The sequence below is a fragment of the Sciurus carolinensis genome, chromosome 3 (genome assembly GCF_902686445.1).
Source record: "Sciurus carolinensis chromosome 3, mSciCar1.2, whole genome shotgun sequence".
NCBI lineage: Eukaryota > Metazoa > Chordata > Mammalia > Rodentia > Sciuridae > Sciurus > Sciurus carolinensis.
This window is the reverse complement of record NC_062215.1, coordinates 148,090,554-148,110,222: the sequence shown is the minus strand read 5'-3', so window position 1 is coordinate 148,110,222 and position 19,669 is coordinate 148,090,554. Positions and strand designations below refer to the sequence as shown.

Below are 19,669 nucleotides of genomic sequence, written 5' to 3'. Positions count from 1 at the left end.
CCGAGCCTTTGGGGTTACAGGTGTGTGCCACCATGCCCATCTTGGAATCCTTTTGAGAGTATACCCCTAGTAACCTAAAAACTAACTAGGCCCTACCTCTGAAAGGTTCTGCTACCATCCAATAAACACCAAGCTGAAAAAAATTTAATGTGTGGGCCTTGGGTGAATATTCCAAATCCAACCTATAACACTGTTTGTGACATCTTTATGCTTCTCTAAAGGTGAATCAACATCAGAGGCATTTCAATTGTATATACATAGCCTAAGGTCCTATACACAATGCTAGTTAGAAGCCAGCCTGGTGATTTAGCAAGAGCCTGTAAAGAGGCCTGGGAATGTAGCTCTGTGGTAGAGCACCCCTGGGTTCAATCCCAAGTGCCACAAAAACTCTTAACAGAAATTTGAGTACATGGAAGTAATAACGTCCCTACTGCTATAATTGGTTTGAGACCAATACTGATTCTCGCCCTACTGGTCTAGAATGCTTGTCCCTAATGGGATACTGTGGTATTATAACAACAAATATTTGGTCTTTCTAGTTCCTGTGCCAGGAACTGGGACCCTTGGGATTTCCTAGGCGATCAAGAGAAGCTGGTTGCCAAGAAACCCACCCATGTAAGGGAGTTGAAATTTAGCACCACTTCCCCATCTCTGAGGTTATGAGGAGGGGCTGGGATTGACTTACTCACCAATGATTAATGAATCATCTCCCTTCCCACTTGACCTTTCTCTATGCATTTTTATCTTCCATCTTGTTGCCTGAGCATCCTGCTGTTAGGTTTTTTGTTTTGTTTTTGTTTTTTGTTGGTGGGGGTGCAGTGGATTGAACCCAGGGGCACTTAACCACTGGGCCACATCCTCAGCCTTTCTAGAGACAGTCTTGCCGAGTTGCTGAGGCTGTCTTTGAATTTGTAATCCTCCTGCCTCAACCTCTGGAGCCACTGGGATTACAGGCATGTGCCACTGTGCCTCGTTTATATTCTTTTATGGTAAATTGGTAATCTAGTAAGTTAACCTCCCGAGTCTTGTGAGCTGCTCTATAAAATTATCAAACCTGAAGAGGGAGACATGGGAACTACAAGCAATGAATGTGTAACTGATCAGTCAGAAATAACCAGAGGCCAGCTAGTGTGATAGTGCACACCTATAATCCTAGGTACGTGGGAGGCTAAGGCAGGAAGATCTCAAGTGGGAGGCCAACCTAGGCAATGTAGTTTGGGACCCTCTCATAATAGTTTAAAAAGGGTTGGAAGTATAGGTCAGTGGTAGAGCACTTACCTGGCATATGTGAAGGGCTGGGTTTGATGCTTATCAACACACACACAAAACCCAAAACAAAAGATTGTCACTTGCAGTGGGCACTGAGTCTTGTGAAACTGAGCCCTGTATCTGTGGAGATCTGATGCTAACTCCTGGTATTGTAAGGATTGTATTTTAAGTCTTAGAACACTGTCTCATCCCTAAAGAAAGGGGGACAGTAATTTTAAAAAAGGCGGGGGTGGGGAAACCATGTCCCAGAAAGTCTATATACATATACAGATACTGGGGATTGGTCTCACTAAATTACCCAGACTGACCTTGAATTTGTGATCCTACTGCCTCAACCTCCCAAATGGATGTGATTACAGCTATGCTGTGTCACCTCATGGCAGATAAAGGACACTGGCTTTCTCTTGTGCACGCTGGGAACTAGGGCAAGTTAGTGTTATCCATAGAAAGTGGTTTTATTGCACGTACATCTGGACAGTTACTCCTTGGGATGCTGGTCATACAAGCAAGCTAATGCTGGTGAGGACACTGCTTTCGCAGTCTAATGTAAAACCCTTCGCTGGGGCCTGGTGTGGAATGGAGGGCACTGTGGAAAAGGGTACATGTCACGTATCTAGCTGGCCACTACCTGACTAAACACCATGTTAGGAGGCACTGCTTGGTGAAGCACCTGGAGGTGATTGAAGGTGCTATCTGTTCAGCCTATTGCCACTGAACTCCTGGTGGAAGTCACTGATCTTTTTAAAATTTCCCCCCTAACATCACATCTCCATTGCTGTGTCCAGGTACTTCCTTTGGCTTTCCAACAACCTACCACACAAACTTGGCATAATTGGGCGGTAGCCAATGCAACAACCCAGAGAACTGAATTTGGAAAAGCCCCACACATGTGGAAACTTTTTGTTGGTGAGGGAGAAGTACCAGGAATTGAACCCAGGGGCACTTAACCACATCTCCGGTCCTTTTTTTATATTTTATTGGAGATAGGGTCTTGCCGAGTTGCTCAAGGCTTCACTAAGTTGCTGAGACTGGGTTTGAACTCAAGATCCTCCTGCCTCAGCCTCCCAAGGCATGTCACCGTGCCCAGTTTCTTCATCCCTTCTGAGGAAATCTGAGTCGCTGCTTAAGATGCCCTTGTAAGGTTCCATGAGTGTTGCAATTATCCACTTTAAATTGTCAAGAAATAGTTGTCCTAAGAAATGACCCCAGGGAGCCCCAAGAGCTCTGAAATTTCTGCTTTGTCCTGCAAACCCTCTCATAATAACCAGGCCAATTTCACTGCTAATACACTAACACCTTTATCTGGCTGGTGGCCAACCTTAAAAAAAAAAAAAAAAAAAAAAAGCCTTAAATCTGGGAGCAGTTTGTAGCTTTAGTGGACTTAACTGTGCACCCTGGTGAAACGGCCTAGGCTTAGATCCCTCTCATCCAGCAGTGTTCCAAAGCTGCTGGAGTGATGAGGCCACTGTGCTTGTCCCCCTGGGCTTGTGTATTTTATCCACTGGATACATAACCTAGAATGATGGTCATGGATCATAATACAGTAGTCCTTATCCAGTTTGTTAGGATGGGTTCATAACTTTCACAAATAGTAGGAATATTGGCACAGTGGTTACTAAGAGGGAAAGTCAGATTAAACTGAAGTGATCATGTAGGGCCTTCTAGGGGAAGTTAAGCTTTTAAACTACATTTGAAGAATGCTCTAGCTACCGTGCTAAAGGACGAGGTGGACAAACTGGATGCAAAACACTTCCCCACTTAAGATGCTGGTGGCTTGAATTAAGGTGAACACATGTGAGGGGTTATTTTGGAGCTGAAGTGGGCAGAATTTGATCCTTTAGACATGAGGCTGAATGGGTAAGGACTTGCAGCTTTCTGGAGATAGCAAATGGAATTGGTATCTTTGAAGTTCAAACACTGGTGCTTTTTGGATTGAACCCAGGGGCCCATTACTACTGAGCTACACTCCCAGTTTTTATTTTTGAGACAGGGTCTTGCCAAGTTGCCCATGCTGGCCTCAAACTTGCGATCCTCCCATCTCAGCCTCGCAAACTGCTGGGGTTATAAGTGCACACCACACCACCCAGCAAATGGTCATTTTTGAACATGTACACATGAGCCATACAAATGCAAAAGTGCATCTGGAGGAAAAGCATGTCTGGGAAAGACCTTTGGTCCCTAATTATACCATAAAATAAGGTCAAAGTTTGAGGCTATAGTGTACAACCAACTGAAGTCATTGCTTTTCTCTACATTAACAAGGAGTCTCATGAAATTTTATTACATTTCAAGAGTACAGACAAGAAGCAAGTTTCACAGTTAAACACAAATAATGCAGCAATATCACTGGCTTAGATGGCTGTACTTGAGGTTGTTCAGAGTGCCAAGAGCTATCTGGGTTACCAGATATCCTGTTTCCTCCATTCTTCAACTGTTTGCTGTGCCCGGCTCCATTATGCCTAACTAGAATAGAAATGAGGTGTATTTACAGAGAAAATGTTTTATTCTTAAAATAGAATGTAGAACATCTTTTTGAAGTAATAGAAGTTTGTCTATAACCAGGTCATTATTTCCAACTAGTTTATTTCTAATTTAACTTTTAAGCACAACCTTCAATATTTAGCTTAAAAAATGGTCTGAACTATTGTTGCCCTTAGAATTTTTTGTCCTTAGTATTTTAGCATGAATTGGCTCCTAGCTAGTTTTGCTCAGGTTATTATTTCTTTGTAGATCTAGGGATTAAACCCAGGCAGGGCCTTGTGTATGTTAAGTAAGCACTCTACCACTGAGCTATACATACCCCCAGCCCTCAGATCAATTTAAAAACGATTACTAATTGGGAATTCCCTGAAAAAGAACAAATCAACTACATTTGATAAACATGTAGCACCCCAAATTCATTACACAGTCACAAACATTCTAATTATAGCTTCACAAGATATGGGTTCTGAATAGTCTATAAAGCAAGAAATCTGCAGTTTTACTACTCATCTAGATAACACAACAGTGGAGTTTTTAACCTCCTGATTTTAAGAGGAACTAAAATGACAGTGATTTAAGTACATTTGTCAAGTGTTTTCATTCTTTCACTTCATTAAGGATTAATTCTAGAATAAAGGATTATAAGTGCACTGGAGAATGAAAATGACTGGATTTGCCAGATTCCTCTAATTGCCCAGTTAAGTGGGGGTGGGGTGGGGAGGAGAGGAGTCGGGGAGCTTTTCTCATCCAGTTTCAATCATACCTAAGATCGTGTTCAGATTGTATTCCACTGGAATTCAACTTCTTAAACAAAAACCAAGTCAAAAAGTACTTATCAGACTTTTTTCAGGTCCTACTTAAATTAAGCCTACTGAAAACCTTTTTATTCCTAGTATTTTAAATCTTTAGGCCTTGGTAGGCTGGTGAACAGAAATACCTTCTAATGATACTAAAGGACTAATATTGCACATAAAAATCACGGTAAGGCAATTTAGCAGATTTCTCATAGAAATGCTTATTAATCTACTTTACACGACACCTGTAAATAGCATCCAAGGAAAACTTTTACAAAGCAAATTCTGTAGTCTAATGTACATACACCAACTTTGGCATCTACATTTCAAGTCAACCCACAGTAGTAGTGGTAGTTCCTGCAAGCAGCTTACTTGAGTAGAACAGCAGAAATTCATTAATAAAATTTCAATGCCATTTTCCAGTGTTGAGCCCATAACCTTGAAATAAATCATTCATCTGTAAGATTTTTAATCATTTTTACAGATTGGAAGTCCAAATCATTCTACTTATTGATACATTTACAATCAAGCAAGTCTATCAGGCTCTCCAAAGCCCATGGGAAATGCCTTGCCTGGTGCCTATGGTGGGCTAAGATAAAAAGCACACTGTTGAAAGATGATTTACAGGAATTTCATTCATTTTCTAGTGACCCTGACAGAAAAAAACTATACTGCTTCACACCACAGACATGCATAAAGACATAACATTAGAACTCCTTCTCCTTTAAGGAAAAAAAAAAAAAAAATTACAGCACTAGAAATCAAACCAGGGCCTCACACATGCTAGGCAAGCACTTGACCACTGAGTTACATCCAACCCCATCTTATTTTGAGACAGAGTATAAGTTGTCCAACTTGTGTCTCCAACTTGAGATAACTTCTGCCTCAGCTTCCCAATTACCTGGGATTACAGGCATGTGCTACTGTACCCAGCTTTCTCTCCTTTTTAATAGAATACACTGAGTGTATATTCTCAATGGGGGTGATTTCACCCCAAGGGGGAACCAAAAAGTCATGTATAAAGCACAGACACAGTACATACACAACATATGATATTAAAATTTATTGGGGATGCTATTAGGAAAAAATAAGTTTCTTGGGGGGAAATGCAGGAGATACACTAAACCAGAGGTTAATCTCTTAAACGTGCATTTTCCCTCACCACCATCATAATTGGTAAAATATTCCATGGCATTTTTGTTATCTGGAATATTTATGAGAACAAAAAATTCCTAGGACAATAATCTTAGAGGAAGACCAAGAAATTTATGATCAGCTCTAAACACACATTTAATTATAGTATCCAAGTGGAAACTTATCCTTAGAAACTGACACCAAGCTAGGAAAATCAACTTAACATTTATCCGATCATAATTAAAAGTACAAGTTTAACATCTTTATTAAGAATCACATATTTGAGGCCATAGGTTGGCACTGGCAGCTGAGTTTTAAAATTCAAAATGAAAATCTGCAGTTGTTTTATAAAGCATTCCCTTTCTTCATATTATACTCACAGATGACTTATCCATTTACTAAATACTGTAGTAAGTAAACACTACTGTGTCGTTATGAAGAAAAAACTATGATCAAAGATCATAATGTAGTTCTGGAAGACTACACACTCTTTCACTATACACAGTATATAATAAACAGGGTACACTTTGTACGGCAGTAACATGCAATGATTTGGTCGTAGAAATGTCAATGTAGTTTCAGCTACATCATAAATCTGTGTAGGTGTTTACAATTTGGGAGTTTTAAGGATGAAAGAAGGAATTATTTAATGCTTATACATTAAAGACATCTGAACACACAACATACAATACACCACTAGGTATTAAAATGAAATTTATAAACAAAGAAAAAGGCTAATCTATAAAACCTAAGTGTAAGGATGGACTTTATTTAAAAAAAAAAAAAAAAAAAAAAAAAAAAAGTCTTTTGCGGACTACAAATTACAAAGTAAAAGCAGATCACTAAGTAGAAATCTAGTGAACACATTTTGCCTGCACATGAAAACTTTATCAAAGTTATTCACTTAACAGAATCACCCCATTCACAATGTTATCTGTTATAATGATCTTCTTAAGGTCACTATACCTTTATTTCAAATTATGTTACATGTTATTCCCTCAAGATGAATTTTTAAATACCAACTTCTTGGCTAATAAGAACGACACCTTCAAAAGGGGTAATTTCCACTCAATCTCTGGTGGCATTATTCCAGGCTAGTTTCTTTCAATTAAAAATCCTTCAAAATGTTCACTTGTAACACAATGCCTTTCCACCCAAAAATGTTGCAATATTTCCCCCCTAATGACTACATACATGGATGGGTAGCAGCAAGAAAATAAAAAGATGAAAATTAAAAGGCAGACGTCAAAATAAATGAATTAACCATATAGAAGAAATATTTGGCTCATGGCAATTAAAAATTGGCAACTAGGGCATGTTAATAGCCAGATGATTGAGTCACTACTGAATGTAGTAAGAGAATGAGGTCAGTCCAGTACAACCAAGTGGGAACATATAATTATCACTGAACTTCATTCTTTGCAACAAATGCTCTAAGCCAAAAGGAAATATAAGTTAAATTCAGATCCCCAATTAGAACATGTAGAGTCTTGGCATTTTTCAACAATCTTATGGGGTCTACAACAGTAATATCCTTTATTCACACTTCTTTAGAAGTCTTTTCATATCAATCGAAGTGTATTCTGAGCACAAAATATTTTAATCATAAGACTTCTATGGTACAGTTGAAAATGGTCACATGAAGAGAGTACCCATTTGTTTTGCCTGTAAAGATACAAACTGAATGCAGAAGTCTCTCAATGGGAAGAAACTCAATTTTCTTCTTCCCACCATCTCTAACATATATGATTCCTCAAACTTCAAGTTTGTTCTCCATAGCTCACTTATAGTGAAAAATAGAGAGCAAACAATTGAACTTAAGGACATCTGGGGTTAAAGATGCAAGTAAATGTTAACATGCAAGCAATGGTCCAAATATTCAGGATTCATGTTAACGAATTCAATTACTGTGTAAGAGACTTTCATTGATGAATAGGGCTCTAGGCATACCAAATTATCACACAAACCATTGCCTTTTGAGATTTTGGATACTTTTACAGTTTAATTTGCAAACAGAATTTTTATAACAAATTATTTTTAACCAAATCATATCTTGAAAACTGTTTATATATAGAAAACCCAGGGAATAAAGTGAACTGTTCATTGTGGAAGGCTTTAAATTACATTATTACAGTAGAAAATACAGGAGGTAGAAGATAACTGAAAAGACTAATGCAACATTAGATTCAAATCTATAGCTCCTGTAGCTACTTAAAACATGGTTTTAGAAACTAAACCCAACATTTCCAGTAACCATAGAAACAGTTAAAATAAAATTTGCCATGAAAGCCCTTATATCATGCTTGATATAGGGAGGTAGGAAGATGTAAGAACCAGGACACATGAGACATGACATTTTATCTACAACTCCTGTTTGCTTTACTGAGGATGTAGTTTCAAAATTCAGTCACCTTCTTCAGCTTCAGACTCAGATTCTAGAAAGGGGGGAAATGCAGTCAAACATTATATATTAGAAAGCAAAAAAGTTCCCATTTTTACCTTAAAACAGTTAAATCATAAGGAAGAATTTTACTAGTCATATCTTACTTATATGAGGATATTAAAAAGTATTCATTTATAAATTTCAAAATTAATAAATATTCTCAAAATTATAGTTCTCCTGCCAGGCATGGTAGTATACACTTGTGATCTCAGCTCCTCAGGAAGCTGAGGCAAGAGGATCCATGTTTGAGGCCAGCCTCAGCAACTTAGCAAGAACCTGTCTCAAAATGAAAAATAAAAAAAGGGGTGGGGGATGTATATCGCTCAGGGGTAGAGCATCCATGGGTTTAATCCCCAGTACCAGAACAAAATATCAATTTCCCTTCTAAGAATGTTTAGTATTATTGGTGAACCATCAACATACTTTAACAATTATAGTCTAATTTCCCCAACTGCCTTAAATCAAGTCTGTCGTAAGTAAACAAAAATGTGTACTCTGGGTACAAAGCAGCAACAGAATGAGAGAATGCATGTGTGGACATACAGCCACATTAAAATCAATTTCCAAACAATTTGCACAAAAGAAAAGACTTACCTTCTTCAGCATTTTTGAGCCATTCTACAAACTTTTTCATTTGTTCAAGGAAGACACTTTTCCCCTTTGCAACATGTGCATCTTTATACCACTTCAGAATGGGCTCTTCACTCAGGACTTCAGCTATAGAGAGCAATAAATCATTACATCAGGGGAGTTTTATGTATTTCTCCATGTGAGGCAGAGTTAAAACCACCTAATGTACAAATGCCTGGTTGGCAAACAACATTTTCCTGGAAAATTAAGTAAAAACTTTTGTTTTTGTTGGTTGCAAGATAAATCTGTATTCAAAACACTGGTTTCTTCACATATTGAAGAAAAATTAAAAAGGTGAAACAGGATCATTTATGTAAGAGACTTTTACCAATTTGCTGCCCGTGTATGAAACTACCCAAACTGAGCATAAACTGCAGGGGGAATAAATGCTTTCGATAAACCTAAATACAAGATGATAATCACTGAAGCACAGGCACTACCCATTTTCCATACTTTCCTTTAAATCATGTTTTGGGGACCAGGGTTGATTCTTATTCTAAATTCAGAATACACATAATCAACAAAATATCGTCAAAAACTAGGGAAGAGAACACATGTACATACCAACTATACTAAGATTCAGGCTACTATGATTAATGTGGAACTGTAAAGTGCTCTCACCAACTAATAAATTAACTGCCTGTAATGGGTTCTCTCTGGACAGAGGTCTGTCTTTACTACCAAATTTAGAGCAGGTTTCTACAACTGGGATCACAGGAAAAGAAGCAATAACTGCAACAGGGGGGTTACAAAAGCATTCTGAACTAGTCTTGAAGCACAAGTGAAAGTCAACACTGGGTGGTGGGGCAATGTGAAGGGAGGCAGATTTCCCACAGGCAGAAGACTACAGATAGGAAGTGTGTCTAGAGAAGAGACCTGGGGAATTTAATGTGGTTACAGTGTTCAGAGCCAACTCTCAAACCCCATCACAATGGCTTTGGATTTCAACTTGTGAATAGGAAGAGAGATATTCTGACAGAAATATTCTAAAAAGCACCCAACTTAATCAAAGATGCCTAGAAGTAAAATAGTTCAAAGAGTCCATGTTCAGATACTCATTTGAAAACAATTGACTATTTGAGGACTTGCCACCCCCAACCTCTACTTTTCATTTTGAGACAGGACCTTGCTAAGTTACTGAGGATGGCAACAAACTCGTGATCCTCCTGCCTTGGCCTCCTGAGTAGCTGAATTATAGGCATGTGCCACCACACTTGGCTCCTCTAGTTCAAGGACTCAAAAAACATATTCACAAAATTCTATTACCTTTATAAAAAAGCACCACTATTTTCTGGAAGGCTTTCATGAAATGAATGTTGTCATAGCAATACTCCTGAATCTTCAGTAACAGAGTCAGCTCAGACTGACCTTGAGTAGTAAAGGCAGCAAGTAGAGGGCTGTATTGCTTTTAAAAGAAGAAAATATTAGTCATTCATTACAATGACCATTACAAAACTTTCACAACACAGAACACAACTCACATTTTAAAATCACTGTGAACTATAATATGTTTACTTGGAAATTAAAAGAACATTAAAACAAAAAACTCCAACTACTAAACATCAAAATAAATAATTCTATAAGTATTTCAGGCAAATGTTGAACAGTTGATATTGGGCTTAAGTTATACTCTTCAATTACTTTTAAACATGTTCTTGGTTTTAAACCTATGAACCATTGCCTAAGTCAGACTTAAAAGTATTATCATCAATAGTTAATATGTTACTTGTCTACTTACTGGTGGGTCATCCCCAGGAACCAAAGATGTGATACATCCGCTTAGAAAAGTACAGTGACAGTTCACTTATCCCCACTTAAAAGCAGAACAGTTTGTTTTGTCAGGCACAGTTCTAATACCTTCAAGTGCTTGATGGCTTGCTCTGCTACAAGCTCCTCTTTTTTGTTCCACTCCACGGTGCTCATTACACTTGACCAGACTATCCCAATGACAACTGGTTCTGGGATGTTGTTTCTTTTCATCTCCTCCTTAACATATAGAATTATCTGCAAAATAATCCAAATTTAGTAAAGGAAACCAGTTTCAATATACATACTTCACACATCAAATTTAGACCTTTTATGAAAGCATAAAGATACCCTTTTCATGCAATTACCAACCACCACACATGTACCACACATAATAGAACTTTTGGAACTGGAAATGGCCACAGGTTTCAACCTCATTTTACACGCAAACTGGCTAGGAGGGACTAAGAAAGAAACAAAATCAGGTCTGTCAATTAGACTGTACAAACTCCCCCAAGTTTCATCATTTTGGGGCATCAGTAAGGTATTGAATTAGTATATGAAAATGGCTGAGATGAAGTACAACATTCTATAAAGTATTAATTCAGACTCACTCTGGTGAAATATTTTGAAGTTTCTCAAATGCGTGAAAATATGCCAGAAGTTTAGCCATAAAAAGATGGTTTAAACAAAAACAGCTTACATCCTTAAATGGATCGCCACGAGACATCTGTTCTTGAAGTTCTTTCTGGAGCTCCTTGCGAGCTCCTATGGTCTGTTGATTCCGAACATACTCTGAAAGCTCTTTCAAGCCTGCCTCAGTAAAATACTTTGTGAAATGTTCAACGCTTTGCTTGTTGGCAGGAAAAAGTTCCTATAAGGAGAATTTAATCTGTTAAATGGTCTTTAACTCTGATAAAATTCTCCACTTTCAGATTTAAAAATGAAAAGTTACAAACCATCAGTCTGTTATCCATGCTGACTTTCCGAAGACTTGCAGCTACTGCATTGATGTCTTTTTCATTTATCCATGATTTAAAGAGTTTTACAGCAAAAGCTGCTGAAACTCCTGTGAAAGGGGAGGAGGGAAAAAAGAAGCTCATCTAACAGAAATACCTTCCCGGAATTTAAATGTTGCTATCTTGCTATATTTTCCCCTCCACAGTTCAACCACACGGGATTATTCATTCTCTTTCTAAACTGAACCCTCAGCTTTCTTCTACCACTGCTTACCATTTCACTTCAATTTCCCTATTCTATCCTTTGTCAGTTGCATATTTTTGGCCAACTTACTTAGTATTTTGTAATGTGTAAAATAAGGATAACAGTTCCTACACTAACAGGAATATTGTGAGAATTAAAGAGGCCCTTAAATACCTAGTACTCATGTAAGGGAAGAGGAAAAAAAAAAAAAAAAAAAGAAAATCACTATGTCAGAAAACAGAAGCCACACTGGGAACTAATTATTCCTTTCAGCTTGAAATCTTTCCTAATGGGTCATCTCCATTAAAGATGTCCCAAGTCTCCCACTTGGTACAAAATCTTTGTGGGTTCCCAAAGCATTTCTCTTTTTACTTTAATTACATCTATTTCACCCTCATCCAACCAGAGACTACCCTATGCTAAAGGTTGATTACCTTCTTTAACCAAATTCTCATTATAAAGGCTATTAAGAATGGATGCATTAAGTGTTCCATTAGCCAGAAGAACACCAGTCAACATAGCCAGCTTGTTCCTCTCCGACTCTGAAAAACCCTTTAAGAACAACAGCAGCTGTAAAAATAAATAGTTCAGTTAAAAAAACACTTGTTTTACATTAAGAGAAACAGCAAAATATTCTCTATTGATTAAAAGGGCAAGCTCTGGGACCTAATCACTTAAGTTTATATGTAAGTTGTAATAATTCATTAGCTAAATGATCTTGGGCAAAAGTACTTAACCTCTGTGCCTCAGTTTCCTCACATCTATGTGGATAAAAAAATTTGCCGACCAGGGCTGTTATTTATTTTCAGTACTGGGAACTGAATCCAGGAGCACTTTGCTACTGAGCTACATCTCCAGTCCTTTCAATTCTGAGACAGAATCTCACTAAATTGCTAAGTCTGGCCTCAAACCTGTGATCTTCCTGCCTCAGCCTCCTCAGGTTTGTTGTTTTGCGGGTAGTGGAAGGGTTAACTGAGAATTGAACCCAGGAGTGCTTTACACTGAGCTATATCCCCAGCACCAACCCCCGTACGCCCCCCCCGCCTTTTTTTTTTTTTTTTTTTTAAACAAACTTTGAGACAGGGCCTTGCTAAGTTGCTGAGGATGGACTCAAACTTACAATCCTCCTGCCTCAGTCTCCCAAGTCGCTGAGATTACAGGCATGCCACTGCATTGGGCTCCCAGGGTTTTGTTTTGTTTTGTGGTGCTGAGGATTCAACCAAGAGCCTTGTGCTTCAACTGAGCCACAGCCCCTCCCAGGGTTTTTAATGAATATTAAATGAGTTGATATGTTAGAACAAAGCCTGGCACTCAATAAATGTTAACATTATCAGATTTTCTTTGCACCTGTTTATAAAATACTTCACACTGGGACTACACCAAGTAAACTGACTTTCTTACTCAACTTTTTAGGCTATTCATTTACTGAACAAACTCCACTTAAGACTTATTTAAAATTATGTCAAATCTGTGGCAGAATTAGAATTTAACATTCCTCTGCCTGACCCTATTCTTGTTCTACCACTGAGCCATACCAAATCCCTCCTCATACCTTTTTTACTTCATCTTCAAAACCTTTCTCCAGGTATTTGTAGCGCCTGATTAGCTTGTTAAAAACCTATGAACAATACCAAAGTTATTTCCAGAACAGCAAAGAAGGAAGTCTTACACTAGAGGTAAAAGCTTATACTTTATATCAACTTTGGAAAAATTTTATTTTCTCCTCAATCCTAAATACACCAGTACTACTAATGCATTAATTGCAACTTCTCTATAGATTTGTATTGTTGGGCATGTGTGTGTGTGTGTGTGTGTGTTTGGTACAGGGGATTGAACCACTAAGCTACACCCTACTCCTTTTTATTTTGAGACAGGGTCTTGCTAAAAAGGTGATGCTGGCCTTGAACTTGCAATCCTTCTGCCTCAGACCTCTGAGTGGCTGGGATTATAGGCCTGCACCACCATACCCAGTTACCTGCCCCTCCCTTAAAAGTAAAATGTTCCCTAAACATTAACTAACTGAAAATAATGAAGTAAAATCTTAATTACCTGAGCAAATGCTTGCATGGTCTCTAGGTCTTCTTGTGCTGCAAACACGCAGACATGTGTACGCATCATGTCATCTGCCAGTGTACCACCTGGGGCTAAGAAATATTTTACAAAAATTGTACTTATTTTAGTTATTTTTAGCACTGAGGATTGAACCCAGGGCCTTGAATATAGTAGGTGAGGGTTCTACCACTATGCCACATCTGGCCCCACAATTTGCAATTTTAAACTGGCAATCATTTCAATCTTTCTCTAATAATTTTCAACATAAAATAAAATGGTAACATTCTAAAAGACAAAATAAAAGCAAAAGCAAAATCAACCAGCATGGCTGGTTCAGTATATATGAATGAACAGTAAAAATTTATACAGGAATACATAGAACAACCTTAGCACCCTAAAGAAACTCATTAACCAATCAGTAGTGCCAAATCTGTGAAGTGGAAATGTTCAGAATTGGCTCTAATTACATGTAACTTTCCATGAAGAAAATAATCCCTCAATCTTCCAAACAGGTTATGTTATAAAAACCCCAAAGTTAGAGACCTAATGCTTTAAAAAATCAGGGGAAGGAGAAAAACAGCCTAGATGTGTTAATAACTATTGAAGTTCAGTAAAAGATCAGATGTTCATCATATTATTCTCTTTAGGATGTATCTGAAATGTTTCTTAGAAAAATAATTTCAATCTGTACTCTGAACTGAATCCAGGGGCACTCTACCACTGAGCCAAGTCTCTAGCCCTTTTTATTTTGAAACAGGGTCTTGCTAGATTGCCCAGGCTAGCTTTGAACTTGCAAACCTTCTTCTTTAGCCTCCTGAATAGCTGGGATGACAGACATGTTCCTACCTTCCTTAGTAAATAAATTTTAAGGATTATTTCCCCCCCCCCCCAAAAAAGTCTTACTGATAATGGTATTATGAATAGAAATAGAAATCTTTCATATTTCTTACTACAAATTGGCTAAGGCAATGAAAATAAATACTCACGTGACTAGGCATTAAAAGGCATTAATTTCCCCCCACATTTACTGGTGCATTATAGTTTATGGTGGGATTTGTTGTTACACATTCACACATCCAAATAATATAACAATATAATTTGGCCAATATCACTTCCACAAAAGGTATGAATTCTAAGTTCCTGGGTCTACTACTGGGTAATTCACCCACCTATCTGGTAAGCCTCATAGCTTGGCTGTCAATACAATATTACTCTGAAAACATTTTAAAATATTCATCTTACATTCTTTTTTCTACTATATCTTTTTAAAATAGGTCTTTTTGGAGATGGGGTCTTGCTATGTTGCCCAAGATGGCCTTAAATTCTCAATTAACCAGCCTCAGGCTCCCTGAGTAGCTGGGATTTACAAGCATTCACTACCATGTCTGGCTCTTTTCTATTTCATCTCTAAAATTCAATGTGTATTTTATGCTTATTGCACATATTAATTTGGACCAACCACATCCCAAGTACTTGACAGGCACATGTGCCTAATGGCTACTATGCTGAGTCTAGAGGTTTCAAGTATAAAAAAGTATTTCACAGGATAAAATAAGGGTAGGAGTTTCTCCATAAAATGATAGTGTTCAAACACATGTTGGAAAAATCATCAGTTGGGGATGCTGTAGGAAATTGGTTTATCATATACTCTGGATTCTCCATAATCTCCAGAATTTTCCTAATTTCCAAAACCAACAAAACCCAGACACTTACCCAGCATTCCACCAGCCACCAGAATGTCAAAGAGTGTTTCTGCATATCGGCGATAGTCAAGTTTTGCTCCAGAAGCATCAAGAAACTTAGCTACTGCTTCCAAATCAGTACCAGTTTCAGTTAAGCCTTGAATAATACAGTCTTGAAACTGAGTAGGGTCAAACCTCTCTTTTTCATCTGTGGGGAAAAGCCCAAAACATTCAATGGCTTACCAAAAGACTACGAAACCATTATCACCTTATCAAACTAACTACTGAATAAGTTAATCAAATTCTTAATTTCATTTATTTCGTCAGAAGAAAGAAAACATAAGCTGTATGACCCAAGACTTGCAATAAACACAAGAGGAAAGAGATTATATTCACATCCTTTGCAGGCTTTCCTTCTGCAAATGTTAAGGCAGGACGGCCTAGTCACACAAATTGTGTGGTTGTTCTCCTACCACTTTTTCAAATAATCTCATTAAGTGAGCTAAATATACTAGTGTTTCATATGCCCACTGCCACAAGACAATGCCACTAGGAATGCTCTAATGCATCTTGGCTCTTTCAAAGTTTAGACCATCCTTTACACCTGAGGTGAATTTTATCCCTTTGAAAATGTTGTCCAAATATTTGAGCTATTGGTTCTTTAGATGCTCAAAATTTTGGTTTTTAATTTAACCATTCATTTGTTATTTATTAAAGTAATCTTTGGAAGTTGTGTGTATTTTTTGTTTGGTTTAGTTTTTTTTCTTTGGAGGTGGTGATACTGGGATTATGGGCAAGTCACCACAACCAGCAGGCTCCCATGGTCTGATTTTTTGTTTGTTTGTGAGGCATGGTTACCTGGATCTGAACCCAGGAGTGTTTTTCAAAAAATTTTGGTCTTGGGCTGGGGATGTGGCTCAGTGGTAGAGTGCTTGCATAGCATGTGTGAGGCACTGGGTTTGATTCTCAGCACCAAATATAAATAAGAAAATAAAGGTCCATCAACAACTAATAAAAATATTTTTAAAAATTTTGGTCTTGCTAAGTTTCTGAGGCCGACCTTGAACTTTCGATCCTCCTGCCTAAGCCTCCTGCTTCACTGGGATTACAGGTGTGCACCACCACACACAGTTTGAAAGTATATTATTAACCAGCATTATTTGTTCTAATTTATAACTCCTGTTCCTTACAAAAATTAACTGGTTAAATCTAAATGTAGCTGCAAAGACTAGAATCAAATCACACTTTGCTCTCCTTACCACTTCTACACGGGAACAGACTACTAAAGATTATAAAAGACTGTAATATACCTCAAAATGTGTGTTATTCAAGGTAGAAAAAGAAAAACAACTTATTTCCATTAGTTGACCCAGTTCTCTATTTCCTCTAATCTTCTTGTAAAATAAGGTTATGTGTTTTCAAGCAAGAAGACGTAAAAGTGTTTTGGGGAAAATATTAAGCTTAATAAAAAATTTGAGACCACATCTTATTTAGCTCCTGTACTACTAGTACAATTCCTTGCTACTAAAGTTAAACATTCATTGAAGTACACACTAGTACAAAAATAGTAGCTAAAATAATTCTAATTGTTTTCCTATTAAACATGTAACAAATATTTAATTCCATTGGACATTACAATGTGACTTATTCCATAATCAACTTCCATTTTATGGGTAAATTATGATTTTTCTCATACCTTTTTTTTTTGTACTGATGTGTGTGCTGCTGAGGATCAAATCCAAGACTCTGTAACTGTTAGGCAAACACTTTACCACTGAGTTACATCCCCAAACCCTACCACATTTTCACATAATTTGTGTCTAATTAATGACATTAGGAGGTATCTTTTTACAAATTAACTTCTTTGCTCAAGTAAAAGTTTGCCTAAATGAAACTGCTAGTGAAAAGTCCTTTTTTAAAAGGTTTCTTATTTTTACACTAAAAACAACACTGAATAACCTGCTTAGAGATACACTGATAATAAAAACTACAAGTTTGAGAAAGCAGTAGAAATATTAGGGGTACATCTGAAATGGCAGTTACCTATAAATTCAAGTTCCTTTCTGGTATTCTCTCTTGAGGTTTTAGTACTATGCAACTGTCAGAGGAACCAGGATACACAAGATATCTGGAGGTTTGAAGAGAAATATTAAAACATAAATATTTACCTCTTTTTCTGGTTTTAAAACGCTGGCCTGATAGCGTTGGCTTTTGCTGCTTTTGATTATTCATAAAAGACACCCTAGGAAAACAGAAATATGGCCTTAAAAGTATCTGTGTTGTAACATTCATTTTAAGAACAAAGCATAGACAAAACTTAGTCTAGTCACAAATAAATCAAATAGAACACTTTCAGCTTGACGATATACCAGGTGCAGGCACAAAGAGTTACCTTCACTTGAATTAAATCTAACTTCAAAATCTGCATTTCTCTCTACAAGAAACACTTTAAGGAAATTCTGGGAACTACACCTTTGGATGCTTTACAGTGTCACAGTGACCAGTGACAAACCACCCATCACAAACATAATTATTAAGTTTCTTCCACATTCCTCTTTAAATTCACCTACATCTTCCACTACTTTTAAGCACCACCGAACGCCGAAATTACCACTAGTCGCCGAAATCTGTATGTCAATCCCGAAACACCGTCAAAAGGGGAATCCCTTCTTCTGAGCAGTACCACCCTACCCCAAAGTCACGCCTGTGAATCCAGACGGCAGCTTGCACAACTCCGGCCTGCAAAATTAGCTGGGACGGCCGGGCCTCCTTTGCCCTGTAACCTACAGTCTAAGTGAGCCTAGTCCCCGGGCACGTGTCTCTCAATCCACACTCTTCCCTAGCCACCCGCACGAGCGGCAGATAAGCCGCCCCGTCCCGGAACACCCTCTCGACTACAGCCGGGTGCCGTGGGGTCCCGTGGGCCCTTCTTCACTGACCCTGTCGCCTGGGGTGGCGGCCGCCGCAACGAGCGGACCACAGGCGCCGAGGCGCTCCGCGCCGGGGGCCCCGCCGCCCCGTACATCCGCCCGCCCTCCAGCGAAAGCAGCGGCGGAGGAGGCGGCCTCAGTGGTGGTGGCGGCTCCTCCGCCCCGCCCGCCGGAACCCCCCACGCGTACATCACCCAATAGAGGCCGCGGCGGCTTTGTTACCCAGGCCCGGGCAGCGTCCAGAGGTGGGCCGCCTCGGCCACTGCCTCCCCCGAGGCGCCGCGGCACGCTCCCAGGCTCTACTTCGGACTTGACCCCCGGCTTCTCGGCCTCCCCGCCAAAGCGACGGCCCCGGCCCTCGAATCCAGGCCCCGGATCGGCTTGGCCTCATGCGGCGGCCTCCACTTGGACCCACCCAAGCCACGCCGCACCCGACTTGCTGCCTCCCTTGCCCTCTGCCCGGCGACGACTGGCCGCAATGTCAGCCCAGCACGAGTCGGGCGCCAGGCCTCACCGAATTTAAGGCGAAGAGAAAAGAGCCAAAAATCCCCGATGTGGCGGCAACTGCAGCAGTGTCTCCTCTGCGACCGGAACTAACGCGAGGAGGAGGGAAGAGGTGCCACCCCCGCCCCGGTCGCTCCGCTCTCGCGAGATTTCTCCACCTTGCACAGCCCCCGCGCCCCGCCCCTGTGGCGGCCACGAGCCTCCGTCTTTCCCATTCCTTGGAGCGTGGGGTGGAAAAGTAAGGAAAGGAAGAGAGCAGGAGTTTCAGACTCCTTTAGTCCCTTGTTAGATCCCAGATCGCCTGGACACTTGTCCTAGACTAGCCTGTCTTTCTTCCACCGCCGCTTCATCCAGCCTCTGAGCACATGGGGCGCTTGGGTGAATGATAGTGTCCCCCGCGAGTCTCGAAGTTGGACACGTCCTCCCCCACTCCCTAACCCGTCGACCCCTTTTCCAGCGCCGGAAGTTGGAGCCCGAGGACTGGGGTGCTCGGGCCATGTGTGGGCGGAGGCAGGGGCGGGACAGGGGCTTGTCTGGAATTGAGGGAGCTTCTCCTCGCCTCTGCCCCAGCCCCGGTTGTTGGAAGTCGCTCAGACCAACCGCGGAGTAGCGTGACCTTACTCTGCAGTGCTGGCTACCTAGGGTGCTGCACCGCCCGAATGGAGGACCTAGGCAGAAGCTTCAGAAGCGAAATTCTGCCCACCGATTGAGCCCGCCACGTCTTGCAGAGGTCTCTATCGTCTTCCGAGTGTGGTGGATGTGAGGACTTCGAGAGCATCGAAAGTTCCCTGGAGGACTTGT

At 39.7% G+C, this 19,669-nt stretch overlaps 1 protein-coding gene across 2 annotated transcripts; it reads right to left on the bottom strand.

The window, feature by feature from the left end:
• Positions 1 to 5,592: 5,592 nt before the first annotated feature.
• Positions 5,593 to 19,028, bottom strand: Bzw1 (basic leucine zipper and W2 domains 1). Of its 2 annotated transcripts, XM_047545244.1 has the most exons (12): positions 18,879 to 19,028; positions 17,603 to 17,676; positions 15,466 to 15,642; positions 13,750 to 13,844; positions 13,253 to 13,318; positions 12,135 to 12,270; positions 11,457 to 11,566; positions 11,201 to 11,371; positions 10,609 to 10,755; positions 10,018 to 10,156; positions 8,716 to 8,838; positions 5,593 to 8,113 (listed from the first exon to the last, which is right to left on the bottom strand). In XM_047545244.1, the coding sequence occupies exons 2-12, from the start codon at positions 17,664 to 17,666 to the stop codon at positions 8,082 to 8,084; spliced, it is 1,260 nt and encodes a 419-aa protein (XP_047401200.1). In that variant the 5' UTR covers positions 17,667 to 17,676; positions 18,879 to 19,028; the 3' UTR covers positions 5,593 to 8,081. The 2 variants fall into 2 exon arrangements, with proteins under 2 accessions (XP_047401200.1, XP_047401201.1); XM_047545245.1 differs by lacking the exons at positions 13,750 to 13,844; positions 17,603 to 17,676; positions 18,879 to 19,028 and having other exon boundaries at positions 15,460 to 15,543.
• Positions 19,029 to 19,669: the final 641 nt, after the last annotated feature.

What these genes read in the sequence shown, in the direction of transcription:
- Bzw1 (XM_047545244.1), bottom strand. Translation starts at nt 17,666, where the DNA reads ATGAATAATCAAAAGCAGCAAAAGCCAACGCTATCAGGCCAGCGTTTT. An exon ending in GGTGGCTGGTGGAATGCTGG is followed by an intron (nt 13,845 to 15,465) that starts GTAAGTGTCTGG and finishes AATATTTCTTAG; the next exon opens with CCCCAGGTGGTACACTGGCA. An exon ending in GCATGGATAACAGACTGATG is followed by an intron (nt 11,372 to 11,456) that starts GTTTGTAACTTT and finishes TTCTCCTTATAG; the next exon opens with GAACTTTTTCCTGCCAACAA.